A 17,495-nucleotide genomic window follows, 5' to 3' on the forward strand; every position below is an offset into this window, starting at 1 on the left:
GTAATCCCTCTGTCACACACTTCTGTGTAAATATAGAGAATGTGTCCTTGTGCATAACTTTCAAAATAATTTCTGAATTCATGAGATTACTATTCTCATACTGAATGTAATATAATCGGGCCAAAGTTCCAATTTATACTTCTTGATGCATATTTTTCTTAGTGAACTGAAGGAAATGTTAAGTTAGCAGAAGATATAATATTTGGTGACTAATTAAACAACTGTGATTATATAGTATATAGATTTTCTACTTTTTACAGAATATTTTATACTTTTTATGAGATGAGATGTAGATTGTAGGGTTTGTATTTGTTTTGAAAGGAGTGGTTTTATGGAGAAAAGCATGGTTTATGAGAACACACACATCATGATCAACACAAACACACACCACACCTTTCAGACAACAAGTGTGCCTGATTCTTCATCATTTGCCGTTTCCAAAGGGTTGCTAAGATTTCCTTCGAGGACCTCAAGGGTGAAGGTTGGAATGTCTGTTCTGTAGGAGTAATTTAACACCAAACCTTCTCCGGCTTCTCAACTCAAGTGCCTGCGAGGTAGGGGATCTGAGGAAGGCAAGTACCTGCGAGGTAGGAAATCTGAGGAAGGGGGGTGGGAAGGGTTTCCTGTCTTTCTCTTCGTTGATCTTAGAAACCATTTCTATTTATTTCCTTTCTTACTTGTCATTTGAGGACCTATCTTTTTTTTCCCTCTTTCCATATGCACATACTTCTATCACAGAAGTCCTTCCTAGTTTCTGTGGTTTCCAATAACCAAAATCTGATCTCCAGATAAGAAGGCCAAAGAATCAGACTACACAAACACACATGTGCACACAAAAAAAATTACATGCAACCACAAACATTAAAATTAATGATTAGAAACCTGTCGCGATGTGAGTACTGCCAGGTATTGTAGCGGAAAGAATGTACGTAAAGCGAGAGGAATTAATTGTGATAATCATTAATAAATGTCAGTTTAATAAATACTCTAACAAATTGTAGCATAGTAGGACTTGAATTATATGTAGACATCTACTAAGAGTATAGGAGTTGGAAAGTAGAGGAGGATTCTAGGGATAAAATCGAGTATTAAGAAGTATATTCGAAGTGTAGTGTAGATTTGTAGCATATACCAGAAAATGCTTAACTTCAGTATACAAAGGAACGTATACTGAAGTAATGAACCATGAGGGCTCACTCAGAAAAGATAAGGGGGGCATACCCAACATTTGCTAAGTATATGTACCTACATGGAGATAGGAGACTTGTGGCCTAAAAAATAGGAATGTTTTATAAAGGGGTGTACCTACCAGAATGGAAAGAGGAAGTACACTCATATGGTCAACCCACAGGCAAGGTATAGGTACTGATCCTAGCAGAAAAGGAACAATATTGTGACAGAAGTCACATATTTTATAGGAATTATTCTGGAAAGTATAAATTCTATGTACAACGAGCATTTTTACATTTTATGTAAGTTTATGAGAGTTAAAAAGAACTCTTTCATGTTACCCAGAGTTCGTCCAAGCTACAACAGATAATGAATGAATACATACTTAGGAAAGGTAGTGCAAAAGGTCAGAACAGAAAGTAGATTACTCATGTGTCATGGACCCCTGGAGTTTGCGATTGGAAAGATAGCAGGAAAAAAAGAAAAGGACAATATAGCCTTCACGATTCCAATATATTAAGAGCTGACTAAAACCTTGAGTGAAATGCTCCTGTTTTATTATCAAAGTAAAATGAGAAAACAATAGCCAAATAGTAAGTAAAAGGTTATTCATAGTTATTGAAAGAAAAGAAATGTATACTGTTAAAATGTGAATTGTTATTATTTGTGATATTAATGTACATTATGATTATGTATAAAATATCGCGTGTCTGACCTAAGGGGGGGGGGGGGGGGATCATTCTAATGTTTTTTTATAACAAGAATGTGTGAAGTTGGATTGCAAACTTCCTACCTCTTTCATGCGAATCGACTTACTTGGTATGCACAGCTGATTTTCTTCCCTGGTTAGCCGGGTAGGTCAGTCTCTAAAAACTACTTATCCGAAGAATGATGCTAGTTAAAGGAACATATAACACTCTCTCTTCACTTATGAAACAAGTAGGTTCTCGAAGAATACTTTTAGTCCACTCTCAGTATATTTCAACTTCCACAAAGAACAAAATTACCATTTCTCACATAAATATTAGACTTCATGTAGGTCACCCGTGTTTTCTCATGTTTGACACAATTAAGATACATTTACAACAGAGTTGGTTTAACAACCACAGAAATCATAAACATGTCTTGGCTCTATCAAGTCTGTGTTAAGAGTTACTTAAAAGTCTTTCCCCACTCAACTGTTGTTTTGTCACTAGCAATAGTCCCAATTACAAAACAGCATAGAATAATACAGAAGTTCCATGGTTCTACCGTGTGCTTTCACTACGACTTCCATGGATCGAAGTACTTGTCGGTGCTGTTCGACCCGTGTCTACAGTCTTCTCACGACTAACTTCAGACCTGCGCATGCGCGCGCGCGCACACACACAGTGACGCGAAATAGATAGGGTTCCTTTTTCCCACTCACATCTAAAATATTGTGTGCTTGAGACGGTGGAAGGCTCAGTGGTTCTAGAATTTACGCAGACATTTTCGAATTGCCACAGAATGTAATGTCGCTGTTTCGTAACTGGAATGAGCCAAGAAGACATGTTGCTTTCCAAAAGATCTATCAGCTTGATGCTGTTTTTGATACTTTTTTTTACCTAAATTATTTTCTTGTACGGCCGTGTTACTCGATGTTTTTGATGTTGTGGGCCTGGCATGCCATGTGACTTTTTCACCTTCTGTTGAGGGTTGAGGGCTGGAAGAGAGCTTCGAACTGTTCAAGATACTGAATGATGTAAACATCTTTCAGTTACTCCTCTGTGTTACATCTTCAATATATAGAAACATTTTCCACAGTGAATGTACAAACATCTTATTACTACTTAGATCAGAACATTGTCTCTGAACAGACTCTTAGAACAGAACAGAATGGACTGATGTTTCTCTTAAACTTATTTCAATAGTTTGTAGATGGTTTCATTGTCAGTAGCATCTCTTGTTCTGTGCCTTCCATATCAGTGTCAAGCCTTGGTGCCAAAGTATAGGCACCACCACAGCTAGTGAGGATGCTCGATCTCCATCATAGTTTACTGATGTCCTGTGTTCACACTTCTCCCATCATATCTGCAAGTATATCAAATCAAAGGACTCGCAGTTGGAACTTCTCTACTGAGTTACTATGTAAACAATGTTTTTACACTATCATCTTTCATCTGCTGGAGAGGAAGAAGTGTAAGATGTTATCCTGACTAAATACCGCACAACAGTGGAGAGCTGTACCTAATTCAAAGGACAAGGTTTGTTCAAGAGTTTGAACTCCAATATTGTCAGCATTGTAAAATCTTCCTATATTAATTAATTAAGCTGGGTAGAAATGACAGATTGAAATCACTGGCAACTAAATTCAAAGATTACTTACTTGTAGTTACAACAAGCATTACCTCCATTTATAAAAATCCAAATACAGATGAAGTAGGTTTACTTCATGACAGATGGAATGCCCATAATTAGAAGCTAGTTCTTTTAAGAAACACAACGCCTGTTCTACACACACACACACACACACACACACACACACACACACACACACACACACATTCGCACAATTATTTGAAAAATATATGTGGACCTTGCTGTGGTGAAGTGGCTTGCTTGCTTCAATAGTACAGGTAGCCACGCTATGCATGTAAGTCAACATCATATCTCTGTCTGAGAAGTCAGACTAACATATGATCCCCCAAAAGGGGCAACTTTCTGAGAGAGTAACTTATTTAACTTTGTAACATTGGTTTGCTGTGTTTAAGCTGACAGCTGAAATCTGGGAGAAACAACAGTCATTATAATGCCCGAGGACATGCAGCTCTACCATGTGATTTAATGATGATGGCATCTTCGTGTGTTAATTCCACCATTTGGATTTGCAGTGAGAAATAACTCGGGAGGATGTCGTCAGAAAAAAAACAGTTGTGGTGTTCTGTGGACTGGAATGTGGTATCCTAGAACCCTTAAACATGTAGTTAGAGAACTTGAAGTGAAATGAATGGGTAAAGTGAGAATTATTGAAGGATGGTGTAACACTGCCACAGTAGAGAGGAGAATGGATATTCGAACTACTGGTTTCTTTTCCGTCAGTTACAAGCTTTAATGAAAATGCATAATAATGTGACAAGTGGGTAGGTTTAAATGCTAAGCATAATAAAGATCATAAAATGTTAGGATGCCATTTAATTTTGTTTTATTTCGCTAATCACATAATTAGTAAAATGATTTCTGGAGCCAGTCTACTGTTAATATTCATAACATGATTCCCGGTATTTGCTCATTAGTTCCAAAGCACAGCAAAGTCACAACATTACTTCACATGATCATAGAATCAGCTTAAAATTGCACAAATATGTTTTCCAAGGCAAATTTAACAATTAATTCCCTCTTTAAGCACCCATTGAAATCAAAGGTGAATGTTGTGCCACAGGGCAGTCCAATTTGTTCATGGCCGCAGTTTCGTGGTGGCCATTCATCCTGGTTGACAGCTGGTTGATAGTCATACCAATACAAAGCTGTGCAAGGATTGCAGCAGAGCTGGTATATGACATGGCCACACTTGAAGATAGCCTGAACTCTGATGGACTAGGATAAGCCTGTGACAGGACTAGAATAAGGAGTGCTGGATGGGTAGATTGGCAGATGTTGCACATGGGTCTTCCACAGGGATATGATCCTTGTAGCAAGGGTTTGGAATTGGGATTGGCGTAGGGAAGGACTAGGATTTTGTGAAGGATGGACAGTTGACAGAAAACCACTTTAGGAATGATGAGAATGGTCTCGGGTAGGGTGTCCCTCATTCCAGGGCACTCCGTGATAGGTAATCACAGCCCTGGTGAAGAATGTGTTTCAGTTGTTCCAGTCCGGGTGGTATTGGGTGAAAAAGGAGGCAGTACTATACTCTGATTAAAATTACTTTGTAATTGACAGATTGCAGAGGCAGGGGGGGGGATAGTTCCTGGCATGCAGCCACACACACTTCACAAGGCACCTATAGAACAGACAACATAGTGAGCACGTGGTGTGTGACAAAGAACTATGATTGGTGGGCAGCTGGCCCCTACCACTCACTTGCTAAAACATCAGTCACAAACTAATTTTAATTGCAGAATAACACAAAAAATATACCTAAAAATTACACTTTTAAGCTGCATTCAAATGTCATAAACATTACATGCTTTCTCATTTAAAGATGGTTAGGATACAGAACACTCCACACCTCTAACACTTATGGAAACATCTTGACATAAATTAAACAAAAATTCTGTACCCTCAAAAACTGAAGATTAAGAAAATCACAGAAAACTTTAAGAAAGTCGCGTAATGATGAATAATGATGAAAGGAAGTCAAGAGTTCCTTGGATGACGTAAGATAGTGTAGCCTTGCAAAGATGTCTTTCAGTGTACCATTAATATCACAGGAAAGCAAATACTACCACAAGGAAATGAGAGAAGATCTCTACAGGCAGAAAAACAATATCAATACAAAGAAAGGTGTGAATGGGGAAAAAACTATTTGCAGAACACACATGAAGAACATTCATGAGCAGAAGGGGTCTGCAAAAGAATGAACAGTGTAATTAAGCCAGTTGCAGGGAAAAACAGTATCCTAAGACAGACAGATGGTCTGAGCATGAAAAAATAGTCTCCCATCACAAAAGAACAGTTACTGAAGTAGAACAATTGCCAAATGGTGAAAGAATTGCACATTATACTACAGCAGAGCAAAAGAAGGTGTTAGAAAAGAGGTTAAGTGGTCCAAAGAAAAATTAAACTGAGTAAACATAATTTGAGACAGAATTGCAGACTAGAACACTATGTAGATACAGATAACTAAGAAATAAAAATTATTAGTAAGTCACACTACCTTTTCATAAATAACCTTTATTTATTTGGTTGTTAAGCAAGAAGTTGTAAAAAGGTGTAGTGAGGCAAAATGAAAGGTTTAGTCCAACCCACTGCCATGCTACAAGTTGCATTTTAAATGTGCTGTTGGGTATCTGAAGAGTAACTTGGGGTGGGGGTGATAATTAGATACTACTATGGAATATATTACCATATGATTTTCACTTTTTTGTAGTTTAGTTTTGTTAGTATCTCATATAAAATTCAACTTTGTGGCTGAATACATTTTCAATTTCAGATATCCATTTGAACCACCCCAAGTGAAGTTCCTAACACCCATTTATCATCCAAATATTGATTCTGGTGGTCGAATATGTCTGGACCTGTTGAAAGTTGGGAAATGGAAAGCTACCATTACATTATCATACCTTCTGATGAGCATACGACTTCTATTGGCTGAGCCAAATCCTAGTGACCCTCTTGTGGCAGAAATTGTAAGTGCTTGCTTTGATTAATTTCTTATTGATTTATCTTTGCTTAGTTATTAAATGAACCCTCGTACTACCAAGATTTTATTCTCTCTGAGTACTACTGGCATTATATAGATACCAAGTAATTTACACTGCATGTATTGGCAGTTTTTTTTAATGAACTAATGTGAAAACTTACATTACTGTTGTTCAGAGTAACAGTAATAATCATCAGGGCCACTGGGAGCCAGGACAGGGCCCGGGGCAAGATGAGTGTGTGAGCTGCATCTCCAAATATAACGACCCCAATTTTATTGGTATTTTAAAGAAGGTTTGACAAAATTTAAACGTATTACAATTTCGGGAATATTGGTGAGAGACAAAAATGCTGATGGGGATGAAATATAGAATAAATAGAGCATCTTGTTAAATACTAAGCAGATCTTCACAAATGCATTCTGCCCATGTATGACAGTGCACTGGATCAATATGTCCCAGAAACTGCGTGCAAAAAGTTGATTTTTTTGGGGGTCATATCTCAGATTTTGTTGATTGCAGAGCCAAGGTATCAGCTGTTTTGGATAACCCTCGATCTACCAACCATTTGTTTATCTATCGAAAGAATTGATATACTGTAGCTATCCTACAGTACAGGGGCAAAATTTAAACATTGTTCACTTTCTCCAGAAGAGGCAAATTGACCAAACCGCTTGTCTCTCTTGCATTAGGAATGGTCTAGGATAGACCTTAGCTGGCTTATAAAATCACTGTTTGTTAATGGGCAGTTCCTGAGAAAACCTTGAAAAAACACAATTTTTGAGTACTAGAAGTACCAGTTGTGGGGATGGCCATATCTATAATTTCTGTTCATAACAGACTGTTGAAAATTTTGCCATGTGTTCGTAAAATGATATTCTTGGGAAATTTCAAAACATTTTTCAGTATCATTTGTTGCTGATAATATGTGCTAATGTTCTAACGCTTTAGATGACAAGAAGCAATGAGGAGCTGGTTTGCAAACTTGCCACCTCTCCCCCACAGGTTGACTTACTGGGTATGCACAGCCGATCTTCGTCTCTGGAAAGCTGGACACGTCGATCTCCAAAAACTTCTTCTCTGAAGAATAATGCTGGTTAAGGGAATTTATCAGTCTCTCTCTTTACTCTTGAAGTAATTAGGTACTCAAAGAATACTTTTAGTTCGGTCATGGTATATTTCAACTTCCACAAAAAACAAATTCACCATTTCTTATATAAATATTCGAACTCGTGCGAGTCTGCGAAGTCGTCATACATCATACTCTATTAAGATGCATTTATAACAGGGTTGGTTTAATAACCACCAGAAAATATGAACATTTCTTGCTTCTAGCAAGTCCAATACATGAATTACTTAAAAGTCTAATCGCATTTCTTCATTTGTTCTTAACAATCATCACAGTCACTAAACCAGCAAAGAATAGCACAGGCTCTTCTCTACACATACACTGAAACTCCATGGTTCATACAGCAGATACTTGTCGGCTGCCGCGTCCACGTTTTGTTCGTGACTGTTTCTAGACCTACACACACAAACATGCAATGCACAGTAGGTTGGATTCGTCTCTCTCACACTTCTATTTAAAATATAGTGTGTTCAAGATGGAGGAAGGCCAAGTGGTTCTAGAATTTATGCGGAAATTCTCGAAGCACTACGTATTTCCCCCTCTCAGATTGAACACGTGATATTTTATATATCATCATTATGTACATTTATATCACATATAATAATAATTAATATTTCAACAGTATACCGTGTTCTTTTAATAACCCTAAATACCCTTATTCTTATTATGTAGCTATTCCTTATTTTTTTTTCATTTTACTTTAATTATAAAATGTGAATATGTCAGTCAGTGTTGGCCTTATCTCTTCCAATATCTAAAAAATCGTGAGGACCATTGCCCACCCCCATCTTTGTCCAATTATAAATTCCAGTTGTTCATGACACTTGAGTACTTTATTCTGATTCCTTGTACTATTTTTTCCTTGGTACGTTTTAGTAGAGGTCAGGCCGTGCTGTTTTTTTGTTACGGAAGAACACTTTTCTGTGAAATCTGGGTAAAAAACTTAAATTAGAAATGGGAAACTAGGGCACAGTATATATTCTGCGAACTGTTACAAGCAACAGGATTTTTTTATGTATTTAAATAGTAGTATTATGTTTATATATTTTCAATATTAATTATTTTCCTGATCATTACCGAAGGACAAGAAAAAGCACAGCTTTCTTGATACTTGAATATAAAGATTAATTCCTGCTCTGATGTTCATGTTTCACTTAGCAAATTTTTGAATTGGTTAACTGCATATGTTTAGTATACAGGGTATTACAAAAGGGTACGGCCAAACTTTCAGGAAACATTCCTCACACACAAAGAAAGAAAATATGTTATGTGGACATGTGTCTGGAAACACTTACTTTCCATGTTAGCACTCATTTTATTACGTCTCTTCAAATCACATTAATCATTGAATGAAACACACAGCAACAGAACGTACCAGTGTGACTTCAAACACATTGTTACAGGAAATGTTCAAAATGTCCTCCGTTAGCGAGGATACATGCATCCACCCTCTGTCGCATGGAATCCCTGATGCGCTGATGCAGCCTTGGAGAATGGCGTATTGTATCACAGCCGTCAACAACACGAGCACAAAGAGTCTCTACATTTGGTACCGGGGCGGCGTAGACATGAGCTTTCAAATGCCCCCATAAATGAAAGTCAAGAGGGTTGAGGTCAGGAGAGCGTGGATGACGTGGAATTGGTCCACCTCTACCAATCCATCGGTCACTGAATCAGTTGTTGAGAAGCGTACAAACACTTCGACTGAAATGTACAGGAGCTCCATTTTGCATGAGCCACATGTTGTGTCGTACTTGTAAAGGCGCATGTTCTAGCAGCACAGGTAGAGTATCCCATATGAAATCATGATAACGTGCTCCATTGAGCATAGGTGGAAGAACATGGGGCCCAATCAAGACATCACCAACAATGCCTGCTCAAACGTTCACAGAAAATTTGTGTTGATGACATGATTGCACAATTGCATGTGGATTCTCGTCAGCCCACACATGTTGATTGTGAAACTTTACAATTTGATCACGTTGGAATGAAGCCTCATCCATAAAGAGAACATTTGCACTGAAATGAGGATTGACACATTGTTGGATGAACCATTCACAGAAGTGTCCCCGTGGAGGGCAATCAGCTGCTGATAGTGCCTGCACACGTTGTACATGGTACGGAAACAACTGGTTCTCCTGTAGCACTCTCCATACAGTGACTTGGTCAACATTACCTTGTAGAGCAGCAACTTCTCTGATGCTGACATTAGGTTTATCGTCAACTGCACGAAGAATTGCCTTGTCCATTGCAGGTGTCCTCGTCGTTCTAGGTAACCCCAGTCGCGAGTCATAGGCTGGAATGTTCCATGCTCCCTAAGACGCCGATCAATTGCTTCAAACGTCTTCCTGTCGGAACTCCTTCATTCTGGAAATCTGTCTCGATACAAACTTACTGCGCCACAGCTATTGCCCTATGCTAATCTATACATCAAATGGGCATCTGCCAACTCCGAATTGTAAACATTGCACTGACTGCAAAACCACGTTCTTGATGAACACTAACCTGTTGATGCTACATACTGATGTGCTTGATGCTAGTACTGTAGAGCAATGAGTCGCATTTCAACACAAGCGCTGAAGTCAACATTACCTTCTTTCAATTGGGCCAACTGGCGGTGAATCGAGGAAGTACAGTACATACTGACGAAACTAAAATGAGCTCTAAACATGGAAATTAAGTGTTTCCGGACACATGTCCACATAACATCTTTTCTTTATTTGTGTGTGAGGAATGTTTCCTGAAAGTTTGGCCGTACCTTTTTTGTAACACCCTGTATAAATAAGGGCATAATAGTTTTGTTTAGCTCTTAGATTAAATGCTGCATCCAAGAAAGTGAGTAGCTGCAGTGTTATGGAAGGGCGTTTTTTCCCAGCTATACAAATTTCACTTAACACAAAATATATTGTTATTTATTGAAGTTTATAGCAATAAATGCTATCATGCAAGTTACATATTGATTTATCACAGAAATGAAAATTATGTAGCATAGGAAAGTGAAATTATTGTTAGTAAAATATAGACTTTGTACATACGTAATTTAAAACACTGTTCTGAGAAAGTACCCTTTACGTTTAATAAAGTAACTCTGGAAAATTGCTAATAAACTTCAAAATAATTGAAAAATTATATACTTAGGCATAACTGCTTTGCTTAAGAAGGCATGAGTAATGTTGCTGAGATATTTCTTTTTTTTGTGTTTTTAAGAAAGTACCAGGAAAAAAACTTTAATTTAGTTATTGTTCATAAACATCAACAGGATCTGAAAATTTATAAGCAAGCCTTTCAGAACTACTGTTAATATTCACTTAACACAGAAATAATGTCAGCAGGAGAAACATTAAAGACATCATTCTGGACAATTTTAAATGTCTTTTTAGTATTATCTGTTGACTTCATTCCCATCACTTCATAAATGTCTTTATCAGCATGAAACTTCTGAATAATGCATGCATACCTCTATACAACAGCTGTATCACTAAACACTTGGCAAAGTAAAAATGATCCATTAGACAAGACTGAATCATTTGTTAACTTGCTTTGAACTACTTGGTTCTGCTGCTGCTTGAAATCATTTGCACTCTGAATAAGTTTGTAGGTCCTTCCACTACTATGCTACCCAGAAAAAAACAGAGAATTTTACAAAAGTGTGATGTGTTTTTTATCAGAAGAGGGTTGTGCAAAATGGTATTTTCAAAGGCCACTTATAGGCAAACAGTTATTTAATCGGCTTTCCAACACTTTCTTTACTGCTTCAGTCTTGACTCTGGAATGTAAATCACAATAATACTTTTGGCAAGATTTTTTGCAGCTGTTGCAAATTCTTCTGCATTATTTACTACTATTTTTTTTTTCTGGAGTATGGAACGAAAAATGACACTCTTCAGTTCTCCTCAGATGCCATCATGTGGACCCTTGCCATGAGCTGTTTCGAAGTAACTTCAATCAGCTGTTACACCAAAATCTTCATGAAAAAGAAGATAACAGACAACTGGCTTTTGAACTGACTTGCAGCTCCATCACTAAAGTAATGGACATGTGAAATTGGAAACCCAACTTTTGTTTTCAGATGTGCTAAAATTGCCTGATTGAAAGCATAGACACTGTCCTTACTATGTTCTAAAGAATCAGATACAACACAGTAGTTTATATGCTTCAGTTCAGGACACTTGTAATACACAATGGCTGTAAAAATAGACACACTGTGTGAACACCAGTGACCTCAGAGTGATGTTTTATCGGAAAGTTTTCTGAGAAAATCTCTAGTACAACAATGTCTGTTTCGGGAAGGACACGTTTTAACATGCGCAACTCTGAGTGCTGCCTACGTGCATTGTAAACATGCCTGGTCAAAGTCTGTAACTGTAAATAAAGTTGTGCCTTTGCTTCTGACAACTTTGTTTGCATTTCTTGCTTCTTTTTACGACCTCCTTCTAGACACCATTTATAAAAAGTTATTCTTTCGTTTAAATCTCTTCAAAATAGCTGTCAAGATTTGAAGTGTCACACTCTTCACAATTCCTGTCTATACAGCCGATATTGGTGGAATCACAAACTTTTCTCAAGTACTTCATCCAAACTTTTTGGTATGCTTGGCACAGGCTTGTTCAAAGACCTTAATAACATAGCAACATTTTCATAAGGGCAGACACAAACTTCTCCATCTCTTAGTGTTATAGGTACCTAACATGCTTTAGTCTTAATTGTTTAAATTTTGACAGTTCAATGGGTAACTCCCCATACTCTTTGCAAACAAGTTCATAAATTACTTTAATATTGTATAACAAAAATCTCTCTTGCCTGTAGTCTTTACCACGTGTAATAGAAATGAATTCCTTTCTGCCAGGGCACTGCCAGCTTATGTCATCCCTTTCATAAAATTGTATCACCTTCTGTATTGTGTGATTTGGCAGAGAATCCCTTCTTTTTCTTTCTTTGAAATACTGATTGTTTTGGTTTTACATTCCTAGCAATAAAGTCAGCAACTTCAAAAAAGTTATTACGTTTTTGAGGTGAAAAGGATTTGACGAGTTTTCCAAGAACTTCGGGATGCTTGGAAGGTGATTTTGGGAGACACCTCTTGATCCTACCGCCAGCTTTACCTAACGTTCTAGGTGACTTTTTTAATGTTGGATTTGCAATGGTTTGATAACCAAGGGCCTGTTGCATCTTTTTATTTTCTTTTTCATATTTTCGTAAATGACCTATCGTTCCCTCAGCTATTAACTTCTGTCATTTTGCTTTCTTTCTCTCACGATCTTTTTGATGATACATTTCTGCTGTTCCCGGATCATTCATTTTTCGTTTTCTGCATTCCTTAGCATGCTCGAAACCAGTTTTGGCCATCACACCTGCACATATATTCAAGAAACCTGTTAAGTTTATAAGTGAACCAAAGAAGCAATTGAATTTACATTACATTTCCAAAAATTTCATAACAATGTCACCTAGTCTTTGCAGAGTAGGCTACGGTATTCCTTCGCTGTTAAAAATTATCAAAATATTTGGAAGTTGTCAGATAAATACTAAAAATATTAACAAGATGCCTCAGCATGTAAATATTTGAAACACTTATTATATAGCACGTGGAATTATAGCCTACATTCTTCACTCAGGCTTATTCGAAAAAATGTTCCAGGCTTATGCATAAATGAACTAACTTTCTTTACATTAAACTAATACTTACCTTCAAATTGTTTATAACCTTTATAACCAGCAAATTTACACTTCCAACATGAACAGCCACTTGAAACATATACAACAATGGAGAAAGAGAACAGAAACTGGGGGGAAAACATCTGACAGAATTGTTTCATTGGCTAGCTATTTAAAGACATGCTGTGAGTGGCTGGTTTCATTTTTAGAGGGAAACTCAAATAGACAAATATAACACATGTCCTTCCGTAACAAAAAATGTCCTTCCGTAAAAGGTTTATTAAATACTCTTATATTAGGAAGTCATGGAAAAGAAAATTTTATATTAACTGTTCATTATATTTTATATTGAAATTATGTCAACAATTTGCTACGGAAAGATATTTGCAATTTTGGGGGAAATTTCATGTCGTTGATAAACATACCAAATTCCTTCTTTTAATAATAATCCTGTTAGGCTAACTTAGGTGCCCACATAGTTTTTGTCACAGGATCATCAATGTGTGTGATACAAATAATGAAAATGAAATGTCCTTCCATAACAGAAAATATTTTACCTTTTCTAATGTCTGAGAAAAAAAATCACACTAATGATTTTTTTAAAAAGGGAAAGGACTATAGCATATGAAACTACATAGTTTTCTGAACAAAATAGCACAAAGTTTTATGGTGATTTGAATTTCAGTACTTGTGGCATACAATATCATGGCCTGACCCTATCATTAATTTATTTATAGAAGTTTGTAGTCTGGAGGAACTCTGGGCAACTGAAGTGTACTTTTCGACCCTTGTAAACTCACTTAAAACTTAATAAAGCTAGGGGTATATTGAATTCAAACTTACCAAAATAATTCCTATTAAATGTGTGACTTCTGTCACGATACTGTCCTTTTCCCCTTGGATCAGTACCCATACCTTACATGTGGTTTGACCCTATGTGTGCACTTCCTCCTTCTGTTCTAGTAGGTACGCCCCTTTATAAAACATCCTTATTCATCAGGCCATCGGTTGTCCTGTCTCTATGTAGGTACACCTGTCCTATATCCTTAGCAAATGCTGGGTACGTCCCCCCACATCCTTTATGAGTAGACCTCATGATTAATTGCCCTAGTATATATCTTTATGTACGGTATAATTAAATACTTCCTGATAAAATTACACTCTTATTTTTACACTTCACTTTCACTTCTTAGTACTTCCTCTAATATCCTAGATTCCTCTTTCACTTCTCAACTTCTATAATCTTTGTAGTTACTAAGTCTACACATATTATTCAACTCATGGTAGATACTATGTCTACACATAATGATCAAGCCCCGCTACTCCATGACTTATCACTTCATCAGTGTGTTTCTACCTTGACTTTTCTTAAATGATTATCACTATTAACTCCAGCCTTGCCTATCACTGTTTTACAATTATTCCACATGCTCTCCTTCTCCTATCTCCTCTCGCGAGTTGATTGCTACCATTATATAATACACACACACACACTTTTATTATACATGTATGTATATACAAGATAAGACTGAAAGGAAAAAGGAATGATGTAGAACTGAAAAAACAAGGTGTGCATCTTTCCAGATGTACACACATCGTTTTCCTCTACAGCCCTTGGCTGTTCTTACATCCTTTTAATCTGTAACTTCATTGTCTGTGTATTCATACTTCTTTGAGTGTATGCTGAAGTGTTTTTGTGTAGTCTGATTATTTGGCCTTCTTATCTGAAGATAAGTTGTATGTTATTGGAAACCATGGAAACTAGGAAGGACTTCTGCAATAGAAGTAGATGAATATGGAAAGAGTGAAAAATAGATAGGTCCTCAAGCAAGAAGTAAGAAAGGAAAAAAGGTAAACATGGTTGCTAAAATCGAAGAAGAGAAAGAAGACAGCCCCAAAGACAGGAAACGCTTCACACCCTCCTGCACCAGGATCCCTACCTCTCCGGTACATGAGTGAGAAGCCGGAGGATGTATGGTGTTAAATAGTCTCCTACAGAATGGACATTCCCACCTTCACCCTTGAGGTGCCCCAAAGAAAATCTTAGCAACCCTATGGAAATAGTAAATAGTGAAGAATCAGGCACACTTGTTTGCGAGGGTCGTTCAAGAGTTATGATGTGTGTTAGTCATGATTCATGTGTTAGTGTAAATTGTGCTTTTACCTACACTACCCACCCCCTTTTGACATCGATACAAACCCTCCCGTCTATGTCGCATCTCATAAAAGGTACCGTATTTACTCGAATCCAAGCCGCACTTTTTTTCTGGTTTTTGTATTCCAAAAAACCACCTGCGGCTTAGAATCGAGTGCAGAGTAAGCGGAAGTTCTGAAAAATGTTGGTAGGTGCCGCCACAACTAACTTTGCCGTCGAATATATGTAGCACTACACAGGCATGCTTTGCGGGCACAAAGATAAATACTGGCACCAAAACCTCTGTGTCAGTAAATAAGTAAAAAGAAAAGGTAGAAGAATGTATTTATTATGCCATGTATTCTTTCGTGTTTGCTGCTATCTCATTTAAATCCTGTCTGCCTAATAAACTACGAAACTAGCGTGAGACAACAGCAAATGCGGAAGAATATACGTGTCATGTCATGTTTATATTTGTATTATTCTTGTGCGTAATAGTGATACAGTCAGAAATGAAGCACGGTAATTGACTAGATTTTTAAATCTAAGATGACTCTAATTTCTGTGCAGAATGTAATGCACGAAAGAGGCGTCTGCAAAGATTTTCAAACAGAGAAAAATTTTCGCTAAACTTTCGTCCAGAACATCTTCTATCATACGCAGTCTATTATTGTGTTCTTGTTGATCATTTTCAAAGAAAACAACAGTGTAAGTAACAACAAATAGCAGTTTCTTGCCATTGTTTTGCTAATGAGACAATTCCTCTCTCTATAGCAGCGGTAGCAACACAAAAGTGACACGAGTGGTGTCAGCCGTAAACACTCATTATTAGAATGCGACAAACAATGCATGACACAGCACAGTAATGCATCTTCAGCTTAGAGTGACGTAAACACCTATAACAAAGAGAATGGCACTTATCAGATCAAAGAAAAATAAGCAATAAATTCAAACCAGACGAAGCACGTGAAAAAGGAAGGGTATCCATATAAATAGGGACGGAGCGCCTGACGCATAGCAATGGCTACCTGGTAAAGCTCAACTGCTAAGCTTATGTCTCGAACCAAACTACTGTAGCTGTATCATCATTCATTCAACCTAAATTGTGTCTCGTATTACAATGGACCAACTTTGTTTTGATTTGCAGGTGCAGCCTAAAACTTCTCTCTCCTCTTGAATTTCGAGTCTCAAATTTCAGGAGTGGCTTAGATTCAGGAAAATTATTTTTCCTTGATTTCGAGTCTCATTTAAAGGTGCGGCTTAGATTCGAGTAAATACGGTATAAAATATTCTATACCAAGTATAAAATTATATATTCCATTATCACAGTCATTTAATTAGTCACACAATATTGTGTTTTCTTCAAATACAATATTCCATTCAGTTTACTAAGAAAAATATGTTTCAGTGACTTTAACTTGTTTTTCTTACATTCAGTGTGAGAATGGTATTCTCATGATTTCAGAAATTATTTTGAAAGTTATGTGCCAGGTGTGGTTCTCCCACTTATGTAGAACTATGTGACGAAAAAAGGGTTACCAGGCAGCTTTCAAGAAACCATTTTTGGAGTCATTGTAATTATGATTCATATTAATAGAATATACAAATTTAATAACATTGATTTCACCCAGCCTTCAGTTAAGAATAAAATCTTAACTATACGTGGAGAAGTGTTAGCCGCTGTTGACATTACAATCGAAACCGCAGGAGAGAATGGCTGGCTAGGCAGATTTATTTCAGGGATAATATGTGTACCAACTGCCACCTCATGTCACCGCCTAGTAAAGTCAGGATAAGTTGGGGCAAGCTGGGAGGAGTCATGAAGACAGGTAGTGACACCCCTGGAATAACAGAGGACAATGCAGTCAAAATTCCCAGTGGGCTCAACGCAGTTCATACCAGGAGCAATTTTGGGTGATGTAATAACAAATTCTCACTGGTATGGTTTTTACGAGAACCTCTAAGTGTGGGATAATAGAATAGCGTAGGAGTTATGGGGAATTCGGTGCAGGAAAATTATTACAGAAGAAACACCGAAAACAACTCGGGATCCGACGGTCGTCACTCCACCCATTAACACAGAACG

The 17,495-nt window shown here is 37.2% G+C and overlaps 1 protein-coding gene across 1 annotated transcript in view; it reads left to right on the forward strand.

Moving 5' to 3' along the window:
* The window catches only part of LOC126272776 (ubiquitin-conjugating enzyme E2 T-like), a 61,177-nt gene that overhangs the window by 19,215 nt on the left and 24,467 nt on the right, over window positions 1-17,495 (forward strand). The window contains exon 3 of the mRNA XM_049975921.1: window positions 6,284-6,479. Within this exon, the coding sequence (XP_049831878.1) occupies window positions 6,284-6,479 (196 nt within the window). The remainder of the gene's footprint in view (window positions 1-6,283; window positions 6,480-17,495) is intronic.

The sequence above is a fragment of the Schistocerca gregaria genome, chromosome 5 (genome assembly GCF_023897955.1).
Source record: "Schistocerca gregaria isolate iqSchGreg1 chromosome 5, iqSchGreg1.2, whole genome shotgun sequence".
NCBI lineage: Eukaryota > Metazoa > Arthropoda > Insecta > Orthoptera > Acrididae > Schistocerca > Schistocerca gregaria.